General features: G+C 31.8%; 1 protein-coding gene across 6 annotated transcripts in view; it reads right to left on the bottom strand.

Moving 5' to 3' along the window:
- LOC106690857 (putative leucine-rich repeat-containing protein DDB_G0290503) overlaps positions 1-11713 on the bottom strand; it is a gene marked incomplete at its 5' end in the record, with an annotated part of 53591 nt that extends 41878 nt beyond the window's left edge. For 4 of the 6 annotated variants that reach the window (XM_014436440.2, XM_014436442.2, XM_014436441.2 and 1 more), the window contains 8 exon segments: positions 2393-2568; positions 2655-2748; positions 3502-3636; positions 4231-4299; positions 5776-6414; positions 7921-7992; positions 10100-10312; positions 11570-11713. In XM_014436440.2, the coding sequence (XP_014291926.2) occupies positions 2393-2568; positions 2655-2748; positions 3502-3636; positions 4231-4299; positions 5776-6414; positions 7921-7992; positions 10100-10312; positions 11570-11713 (1542 nt within the window). 6 annotated transcript variants of the gene reach the window in all.
- Between the last annotated feature and the right edge of the window lie 379 nt (positions 11714-12092).

The following is a 12092-nucleotide window of genomic DNA, read 5'->3' on the forward strand; positions in this document are numbered from 1 at the left end:
ATATATTCATTTTCCAATGTTCATATAAAAAGGCAGTTGAAATATCAAATTGTGCCATTGTCATTGTCTTTTGAACTACTATTGCTATTATCCATTTGTGGTCATTTTGGCAACTGGGCTAAATGTTTCATCATATTTAACACCTTTCTCTTGTAGAAAACCTTTCACAACTAGGCCGGCATAATATTTGTCTATAGACCCTTCTTTTTTTTTTCTTTTTCGGCCAAGACTCCCATTGGAGTCCTATACTGCAATAGACCCTTCTGCATTTTTCTTTATTTTAAAGACTCATTTATTGGATAAAATCCTGGAATTCTTGGATTGACTAGAGTTCAGGTATCATTCGTTTTCAGGGAAGTAATTTATACTTCCATAGTATTGATCCACTCTTGTGAATCCTTAGAGCTGATAGCTTCTTCAAATGTTTTTGTTTCTGATAAATCATCAGTTATTGCCGTACTAACACACATAATCTTGTTGGTAGGTGAATACTCCCCTTGTCTCTTAATAGACAATGAACCATGTACAATGTAACATATGTTGGTCGCAACATATGTTAAATACAGTTTAACATATGTTGTGGCCAATATTTCTTAAATATAATTTGAAAGTGAGTGATTAATTTTGATGAAATACATATTAGATTATTATTAAAGATATTAGATCAGGAAGGTATTGTAATTGAGATAAATTTCTGATGTGCAGTATTAATGAATCTATGATGAATTTCAGAGTGCTCTGAGTACTAATAATGCATTTTCAGCAATAGGTCTATCTATGACAAAAGACAAAAGTAAATTTTATTTAGTAAAATTCAAAATGTATAAATGTTATTTAAAATTACATATATAAGCTATTTGAAGGTAATGGAAAAAAAAGAAAAGAAGATTGAAACATCATCAAAATTAGACCAGGATCATGAAAGGTCCTATATACTATATTATAGTGTTATTACCATTATACCATGTTTATTCTTAGTGCATTCTAACTATTTTCTCAAGGTGGTCATTTTAATTTTTGTAAGTTTTTTGAATAATTTAATAACATTACGTTTTCTGGAACATACCAGATGCTCTTTAAAAAACCGTTAAATTATCTATAAAAACAACTAAAAAAAGAAAAAATCATAATCTGATCAATATTACTGAAGATACAGCAAACAATGTTTGTACTTGAATTGAATAACAGAAAATAGAAAGGAAAGGTGTGAGTGGACACAACATATATTTCTTATTATACAGTCATATTATTGTTTGGTTTTTAATTTTTTTTTGGAGGGCAGTATATTTGATTTTGTTAGCTTATAAAACTCAAGAACTTATTTCTTTCAATGGCATTTCAACGAATGACAGGTAATTATTTTAAATATACAATGGCTTTAAATTGATGGCTATGTGACCAAATTCACAGGCAACAGCCACCTTTTGACAGATGCTCTTTACAGGAGAAGTTCTGAAGCAAGTGATAAAGGGAATATTATTTGAAAGATATTCTTACTTAATAAGGTATGCATGGACCTAAAATTGTTTTACTAACTATTAGAATTTGTTTGTATAGAGCCACCATATTCTTTTTTTATATTCCAACCAGAGATTCAATTACAATAATCAAGAAGTTCAACGTAATATTGTTTAACTATAAAAATGGTTAATTTATTTTAAGTACTTTTAGCTGTTGTTGAACAATATTTAGTACTTTGGAAAAAACTTTATTACCAATCAGAAATATATAGTTTTATTTTTAATTGCAAGTACTGTTTAATTAACTTCAGAAAATTTATTCAGATTGAGTCATAACAAAACATGTGATATTCATTATGTCTTTTCATTTATATTAGTATTTCATGTAAATAGTGGTATAAAGTACAAGGGTAATCCCAAAAGTAAGGTCTTTTTCATTTTGTTGTAAACTTTCTTAATTTTTAATATTGACAGGTTAGGTAATCAGCCAATCTCATATCTTATTTTTTATTCATGCATATTGGGAGAGAATCTATTGGTGTCTAGCAATAAATTCATCTTTTTAATTTTGTTTTCCATATGTCAGAACATCATATATATCAATATATTAATAGTTGCTATCATGGTAGGGGAGACAAAATCAACTTCAGTTTATTTGATATTTATGAAAGTTTAAGGCACTACTGTATAGCAGTCCGAGGATGGGCTAAAAGTTCCTGATACTTACAGTTTATCACATTTTAGCATACCTGTTACTTGTCAGTACCAGTGACTAAGTATCACATTACTATATTCCAACGCATAAGATGTCCATTAAATATCACATTCTTCCATTCTACCACTTGAAGAGGGGACATATTTTAAAAGTCTTTTGCATGACTAAAAAATTGGCCTTCATTAATAGATACTATTGGTTACTTGTAAATACTTACCTTGGCTCTTTTTACTTCACTCAATTGCTCTTCACATCTTTTGTAATGCATTTTATAAACATTTTGCATTGAAGCCAATGTAACTTTTGCATTAGTAGAAGTAGTTGAGGGCTTTGTTGGTATATCTGACTCTACAAATTCTTCCTGTACATCTTGTATTGCGACGTTTGAGTGTACTGAAAATAATTAAACCAAAAAATAATATTACTGTTTTATTTGACATAGATGAATGTGCTATTAAAAAATATTGGCAATGACTTACAGCTTGTAGTCTTTTCGGTTGATTTTGGAATACCAGTGGGTTGTTTTCGGATATCACTGTTGGATCGTTTTTGATTAGGAAGCAATGGTGGTTTCTGGAATCAAGATTATTAAAAGCTTATTTATGCTATTGCATTAGTTTATTCTTAGATTATTGTATTAATGCATTTTCTGTTAAGAAACGGTTAAGGGAACTTTTTTCTACACAGTCTTATAATTTGGATCAAGGCTCAACAATTACTGATAAAAAAAATTAAGTTATCACATCAGAAAAGAGATCTTGAGACTCATACACTCCACACCGTGTCTTGCACTCATACTATCATAGGTTGATCCAAAGAGGTACTTCATTTTAATTCTTGGTGTGATGCACAATTAGCATCTCAGCAAGTTATGTATATATGTATCGAATAACCCCAGAAGTGATGTAAAACCTCACTTTGACAGTTCTGTAAACTACTCTTATAGGCTGGGTAAACCCTCTATCCCAGACGGTGCTATTTGTATCCATTCTCTTGATTATTCTATGGGATGTGTTCAAATCAATTAGAAGAAATTGGAAAACTTAAGGAAATTAATATAGTATGTCACATTACAATGCACAACTTTGTTGTTGAAAAATGATAGAAATTTTAATGTGAATTATGGTGTGTGTGGAAATTGCCGAAAAAGACTAACATTAAGATTTTAAAAATTATTTAATTAGTAAAAGATAGTTAAGATTTAAGGTGCAAAGGTTTTACACCTTTAAAAACAACAAACAAATTCTCTATCTTTTTTTAAATCATACTATATTATATCATCTTTAAATATTATCATTAAAAATATTTATAAATGTTTTCTTTTACCTCCCTACTTGCACGCTCAAAACATTTGCCAGTTCGTTGTGCTATAGCATCCCCAGTTGGTGGTTTATGTGCGCTCATACCTGCTTCTTTTTGTTTCATCATCATTTTCCGCTTTTCTACAAGTGTGGTTTTTCTCTGAAAAACAAATAATAATAATAGTAGTAAATCATTAAGCTATATGATTTAAATTTCATTTAATTAGAGAAATTAGATAGAGAAAGATTTAAATTAAAAAGAAAACAGAGAGCAAGACTACTCCACTTTCCCTCACTCTTGTCAGCCTAATCTAACCAGAGTAGGATCAGGAATTATTCAAGAGAAAAGTTTGTCCTGTAACTTCAGACTCCAGAGTGCCAAAGCCTTGTTTCGATAAGCTTAACCACTACTGCCTTATTCCTATATTAGCATTGCATTAAAACTGATTTTGATTTACTTTTTTCTTATTTTTTCACAATTAATAATCAGTTTATATGAATTATACTATTATATCTTTACAGATATAGATCATTCTCTGAAAAGAATTTTGTTTTTATTATTAACTTAATTACAACTTATTTTGTTAATATCTAATGACTGTCCTGATGCTGAGCATAAAACACCATTACCAGTTATCACTATAGTGTACACATAGCCTTAACATTCCAAGAAAGACTGATCATGCTTTGTATTTTCAAAAAATACCACTAGTTACTGCATTTATAATCAATTCTATTGAAGTTAAAAACATACTTTAAGAGATTCATCCTCAAGTGCACTTTTCATAGGCCCATTGGGTATGTTTTCTTGATACCGCTGTCCCTATAAAGTATCAATAATTGAATCACAAATAAATTTATATGGATATATTAATTATAGAGTTTAATATTAAATTTATTAAAAATATTTGATTACCTACAGCCTTAGCTATAGTATTTTGCGTTTGTATCTATCCTAATTTCAAATTTCACTTATATGAATCTAAAATATTCCGACCTGAGCTTTGTAATGGTGAGAATTCTTGTAACTTGGCTCCACTATTTAACAATTCCCTAAACAAGGAAGAGGATATGAGAAGGAGAATTTCAGTAAGAAATAGAACCTGATTCTCAATCTCAAGGCTTGTTAAAAAAAAAAAAAAAAAACAGTTTATACTGTACAAGACCCTAATAAGACCAATAGTAAAATATAGCAGAAAAACATAGACCCTTCAGCAATAAAAGTATGAAGCTGTTAGAATGATTTGAAATAGTTAATTTTAAGAAAAAATCCAAGGACCTGTAAGCCATAATGGTCGTTAAAAACAAAGGAAAACAGCAAACTGTTCTGATATTACAAGAAAATTATCATCTCCTTTTATATCAAGATACAAAGATTAAAATGGTTTGATCATTTCATGAGGATGAGGGATGAACGAGTGGCCAGTAGCTCATACATGAATATGCTAGATTGTGTGCAGACAAATGGTAGGCCAAATGGATGATGAAGGGATGAAGTGGAGCAGGATCTCTGTTACCTATATCAGAGGCAGAGATAAATGGTTAGCGTCTGTTGAGCAGGTCAATGTGCCTGATGTAGCGATAAAAAAAGAAGTGTATCGGACAAATCTTGTTTTGAGAATTGATGAGAGGTTCCACAACATATAAGAGATGGGATTGCATTTGTATGCAATAAGATGGCAAAATGACTACAGTGCTATCACAATCATTCATCATTCCATACACAGCTACAGATTGTTGACATTGACCATAGTCAGCTATATCCTACTCTTGGGAGCCTGAAAACAGGACCTGAATATAATAATAGCATATAGAAGACTAGTGATGTATGTCTAACGTCAAATTTCCCTAAGAAGGACGAGCGTGTTTCTCACAGACTCCTAAGAAACAACATAATTGTTGGTAAGTGTCTTTTACAATAGGCGTGAATTCAATCCTAGGACCCAAAGAATAAAGGAGACTATTGCAAGATGGCTATGCTACTGAAATATGGTGTCATTTATGTCATCTCCATGTCAGGAGATGGATACACAGACTGAATCCCAGTATAAAGCCCTGGACGGATAGGGAACATGGGTAGGTTGACTAGTACATCATCCTGTTGCTTACAGCAGCGTTACTCAACATTTTTTTTCCATGGGATCCTTCTTCAGCTGAGAATAAGAAAAAGAAAAGAAGAAAAATGACATAAGGGCCCACTTATATGATTCAGAAGATTTCCACATATCCTCGTACAGAAACAAAAATAAAATTTCTTGTATTATGAATTAAAGATAATTATAGTTATATTAATTCTTACTAATTGATTTGTTTTCAGTTGGTTTGATCTGAATAGGGAAGGCTTGATCTCTGGCATATTTGTGTTCTTGATACTCAATTTCTGATCTCCATTTGCAGCCTCTCCAGATTGTCGCCACTGCCGTCTTTTCTCTGCTATAGTCATATTCATTACAGTTGGAGATAACTGCCTCGGAGATGAAGGAACTTTTTCAAGCATTTGTGTGTTTTTATCTGAACCTGTATAGCTGGGAGATGCTTTGGCTCTACTTGGTGTTGATGGACCATTGTTATCTAATTTCCTGAAGGATGATCTCTGAGTATTTTCTGATTTTATTGGATCCTGATTTTTTTGTTCACCATAGCTATCAACTGTGGTTTGGCTTTGTTTACCACTTACTTCACTTCTTTCTCTGCTGTTGATCAAATTTAATCTATCCTGTGCCAATCTGTGTCTGACAGCCTGAATTTCCCTTTTTCTTTTATCTGGATCTCTAAGGGATGGCTCATTTGATTTTCCAAAACGCCTTTCTGGTTCTTCTCTGGAGGGTGGTTTGTTTGCAACACGCATTCTTTTGGTTTCAGCTCCTTCACTTGTAGAGCTAACTAGACTTGCATCAATTGGTGTAAAGGGATCTTGTTCATTTTCAGCATTTTTGTTCTGAAAGAATGATTTAATGACCATTAAAGATTTAAAAAACATATAAGCCATTGTATGCAAAAGTGGTTAAAGTTAAATTTGGAATTTTGAGATAAGAAAAACTTTAGGAGAAGTTCTAAAAAATTTTAGTCAGAGAAAACAACTTTTCCTGTTAAAACTAGTCAGTCATAAGCATATCAATTTATTTTATGCTTATTTATTAATGCTATAAATAATTAGTTAAATAACAATTTTTTTTTCAATGAAAACTAATTTTGTTGAGAACAAAATGACTTAAACTATTTTCCCTCTCAATTAAAAATATATTAAAAAAAATCTCTTACTCAACAAATGATAGTTTAAGTAAGGCTGTGGGTGTAAGAGGGAGGAGACAAAGGATTTGCCAGAAGGAAAAGACCACTCTTGGTTTGGCGACAAGAATAAGGTAAGCTCAGAGAACTGCAATTTTAGCTTGGCATTGGGAGAGACACATTTCAGAGATTGTATTAGAGTGAGTCCTTAATGATATTTTATAGTTAAGAAAATGGAAATGGTGTTGGACAAGTAATTGTTATCACTCCTGATATAAATGGCAGTGAAAAAAGAGATGTTAACTGTTAACAATTTTAAAATTCACTAAAGCAGGGCTAATCATGTTATTTTGTATCCATAGATTAAACACAGGATTGTTTCCAGAATAACACCCGATATGAACCTTAATAGATCATAGTATTGGTTGTTATTTTTGTACCAATCCTTATTGCATAATCTTATTTTGTATTTATATGTATTATTAAATTTTATTTGACATTTAAATAAGTTTTTGCCTAAAAATCAAACTAGTACATTTATTACGATGTTAATGATAATTATGGAGAAGATAGTTCGAGTTACATTAAGAAATAAAACATTGAGTCTTAAAAACAAGCTTGGTTTGAGTGTCTGAGGAAATATTACCACTCTAGGAGCTTGTTCTAAAAGAGTAAATGATATGGACAAAGGAAGGATTGTCTGATAGCTCATGGACTTTTGTATTTTGGTGTGTTCAAATTAGGAAACTTTTGATGAAAGACAGAGCTTTCAGGATATTTTCAAGAATAACAATGACAAACAAAATCAGGGGTATTTTTTAAGTTTAAAAACAGTTTATTTCATAAGAATTTGCATTGAAAACATTTCCATAACCCGTTATTCCAACAATGCACTTCATTTGCAAATAACTATATTTATTTACTTGAAATGACATTAGTCTACTTTATCTAGTTGTAAAGCTGTCTCAAGGAAGCATTAGGTTTCCTGAACGAATAAAAAAAGAAAAATGTTTGGGCCACCCGTAGCTCAGTGGTTAAGACACAGTCTTACCAATTTGAGGTCAATTGGCAGTGCCGGTTCGAATCCGGCCTGGGGTGTTGACTTTTTCAATGAGTGGCAGTCCCACAAAATGAAAAACCTTAACCCCCAACCATGCTTGGCAGTATAGGACTCCAATGGGAAGTCTTGGCCATAAAAAAAAAAAAAAATGTTTACCTGAGATCGTGCACGTTTTATTCTGGGCTTTTCAAGAAATAGGGGCTCTTCATCTTTTAAAATAATCATTCCCTGTTAATTAAAAAATATAAAATTTTACAATATGCTGCAGTTATTTTTTAAAATAGATTTTTAATTTTGCACATAACTAACCTCCTTTTTTTTTATTTTTAGGACTTATAAAATTTATAATTATAAGTTTTATAGATCTTAAAAATCATATTATATTCATATGAAAACTTATAATAATTGTAATTTATAAACTTATTAATTATATAAATTGTTCTCTTAAAGAGAGGTACTCTTGCAGCTCTCTCTCAAATTGAGTCCTGTCTATTGGTCACAATAGGTTCATGAAGGCCTGCACAACAGCCACCAACCATATTTCTCTATCACCTGCATAGGTAACAGGAATCTTAAATTGTCAATGATGCTGTCCCATCCATCCATCAGATCTTTGGTCTAATACATGGACGCACACCAACCAGTATATTATTGTATGACATAATTGCCATTCTATTCTCGATCATCCTCATAACATGGCTAAATAATTTTTGCCTTTGAATGTCAATTTCTGAGGAGATGCTAATTTCTTTGTAAAGCCAAAATAGTTCACTGTTCTTGCTTCTCCCAAAACCATTCTTGCGTATGGGTCCTGGGTTTTTTCTCAGAATCGCTCTCTTGAACCTGTCTAATATTGATAGTTTTATTGTTGTGTCCATTTTTATGATGAATTCTATATTCTTCAATGGATAAGATTTTACTGATGTTATTAGAGTTGGTGTTCCTGGGATTTTCTGGATCCTCCGGGGATTAGCAAGTTGTAGAAATATCACCACCTTTCTTTTACCTCTCCCTCCAGAATCAGCCATTTATCTTGTTAATTTTAAATCAAGATTCCTCTCCTCTTGAGGTTTTACAGCATTTTATAAAATTGCAAGATTGACAATTGTTTCTTAAGTTTCAACTTCCTTATTTTGCTTTTTTAATGCAATTCATTTCTTGCTTCTAACCCACTTCTGTACGTGCATTCTCACCTCTTCCTACTCTTGGAAACTTAGCCAAGTCTTAATCTGTTTTCATTAAATTTCTTGATTGCTTGTTTACATTCAAACCAGCACACAAATTAGATTAAATGACCTCTAATGCGTAGTTTGCATGCTTAGCCTTTGATTAATCGGTGTGAAATCTAAGATTACAGATTTTATTCTATTATAATCTGTAGCATAAATGCTACACACCAAATTCATTTCTATTCTCAATTCCACTATACAGCACAATAAAAACTTTTTTTTAATATGGCCTTTGTTAGTCCTTTTCATCTTCTATATAGCCAGGATATCTAGACAGTCCTTCTGTGCTATGTCAGTAAGCTCCTTTACAGCTCTTGCTCTAATGTGCTGCTACGTCCCTTTTTCCAACAACCATGAATCAGTCTATATTCCTGGGCTTCAGCTGACAACAGATTTCAATACTCAAACAAAATAAAATTAAAAATGTTGAAAATAAAGAAATAAACACAAGCAGGTCCACCAGTAAATAATTTTCCTGTTTATTATTAATTTCCTATTTCTTGTTTCACAACTCATACCAGGAGAGATCAAGAAGACTTATTTTAACTCCTCCTTCTGTCCTAGGTTTAGGAATAGGATCTGAACTGAATGAAATATTCATAATTTAAATAAGAAAAGGCTTATTTAAATCTATTTCTAAAAGTTAAATATGAAGGCTTCATGGGAAGAAAAAATGGTTAGCTCAATTTTTGGTTGAAAATAGTGAACAATTGTGTGTACTCAATCCTGAGGTTCAAATCCAATGAGATAGTTAGAAAACAAAAAAAGAAAGGCTAAATGTACAGATTATATGGCACAACGGGGATGGACTATGTTTTCTGAGCAGTACCTGAGAACATTTGGGCAAAATTTGATACTCACTTCTTCTATTTTATCAATGTCAAACTTTCCATATGATGTTCAGGGATTATTTTGTGGATTGAAGTATATGATGGTTTTATTGCCCTTCTAGTCTTTATTTGATAATGCAATAGTTTAATTATTGTTAAATTGAATTGAAAATAATTACTTTTTCTTTTCTTAATAATTTTAGTATAATTTCAATATTTATCACTATCTTGGGATCTATAAAACAAGAATAAAGAAAAAAATTCTATAATACTTACCATGTTTTCATCGCCAGTATCCATTTTATCTTCTTTTGGTAATGTTGACAATGATGGTCTCGTTAAAGGTCTGCTGGATGGCTTAGTAAATTGTTTTTTGCCTGGTCTAACTGATGATCTAGATGGTGGTGTCTGGGTAATTGGTCCAGTTGGTTCTTGTGTGAGTGGTACAGATGATACAGCAGGATGACAAGGGACAGATGCTGAGGTATTCTTTAGGTTAAAACTTTATGTTACAACATTGAAAAATAAATAAAAACTTGGATTAAGCATCAATATTATTTTTCATTAATACAGTAATATCAATTTTAAATTTAATTTTCTCCAGATATTATGTCCCTTCATCTACTAGACGAAAATTAAAAAAAAAAAAAGCTGAAGATAATTGTTAAGATAGGGATCTGTCTACGCAAATACAAAAACAAAAAAACAAGAAATGTAATTTTTTTTTTGATAACTAAAATTTTGGATAAATGATGTCAATTTGTACAGACAAAGCTACAGTGTTAGGATGGGTGTGACTATAAGAGGGTAGGAATGGGGGGGGGGGGGAGGAGAGGTATCTAAAGGGGGCAACTTTGTTCCCTTCTCTCCTCTCCTCTCCTCTCTCCTCTAGGAGCCCCCATTTCTCCAAGTCCCCTTTTCATAGAAATATTTCTGAAATTTCAAGAAGTATTAAAAATAACACTAATTATGTAATAAATAGAGGCGGAAACAAAAAATTAAAAGATTTTCATAATGTAAATGTTTCAGACGGCAAACAAATGGTCCATATGTTGAAAAGTGGTGGGACGTCTTGAGTGTTGGCAAGCAAGATGTTGTAAAAACTTCAAGTTTAATTTATTAAGTGTCTTACAAGGGATCGGAAAAAAAATTATCAAATAGATTCGGGTTATCCAGTGATAAATTACGGATAATCGACAGCTCTGTCCATAGCTTGGGTGATCTTGAAGATATGTTATACGTTGGTTAATGAAATAAACATTAATTTTATGCGTTTATTGTACTTTATTTTGAATCATACCCAGTTAAATTACCGGCTTCATTATTCATCTCGATTTACAGTTCGAAATATCTTAGTATTAAAAACTTGATGTTTTGGAAGCAATTTTAACCTTTTAATTTGTTAAAAACAATTTAATTGATAGTTGAGCCCTGGATACTTAAATTATTCAGGTATTTTAAAATGCAAAAAATATCGCTTTATTGCTTATAAGTATTTTGTTGTTTTGCTTTTAATAGTTGAACATCTCATAGAAAAAGTTTAGATTTTATTATGGCTTTGGCGTATTCACCACAGTCTGGTGGTTGATAACCTTCTACAGTCTGTCCCAAAGCTAGTAGAACAGTCACGGTGTAACCTTGCTCGGTTCAATAAGCGGATACGTCATAAAAACGTCACCTATGAAACTACTAAAGTTAATCAGCTATACTAAATAATTCATATTCAAAAGTTTCAGCTGTTTTTACCATTTCGTTCAAACATTCAGGGGCTACTTCATCTTCTGTTTGCTTAACTCTTTCTGGAGTTTCGGTGGGCGTAGTACGAGTTGTTCTTAAGGACTTAGACTGTTTACTCAGTTTCCTGTGGCAACTTTCTGATTCAGAACTATTCTGTAAAACAGTTGTCATATTCAATTTCTTGGTGAACATTATTATCCAGCTAAAATAAGCTCGAAATTTTGCTAGTGCTAATTATTTTGTATATTTATATTTATATTTAATAGTTGTTCAGCGATGTCAATATACAAATAATCTATAGAGCTATAATCATATCATATCTTATGTGGCCATTTTGTTGAGGTGCATGTCCCTGGCCCGGCACTTCCCGAATTTAGAGTTGAAACTTATACACGAATTAGTACCTAATTAGTACTAATTCGTACTAAAATTTCAGAATTAGTACCCAAAAAGATCGCGAGTTAATACGTGTTCAATTCTGCCGGGCCAGGGACATGCCAGCCCGGCACTTTTTAAATTTTGAGTTGGAACT

The sequence above is a fragment of the Halyomorpha halys genome, unplaced genomic scaffold (genome assembly GCF_000696795.3).
Source record: "Halyomorpha halys isolate HHAL.00 unplaced genomic scaffold, Hhal_1.1 Scaffold1912.1, whole genome shotgun sequence".
Lineage (NCBI taxonomy): Eukaryota > Metazoa > Arthropoda > Insecta > Hemiptera > Pentatomidae > Halyomorpha > Halyomorpha halys.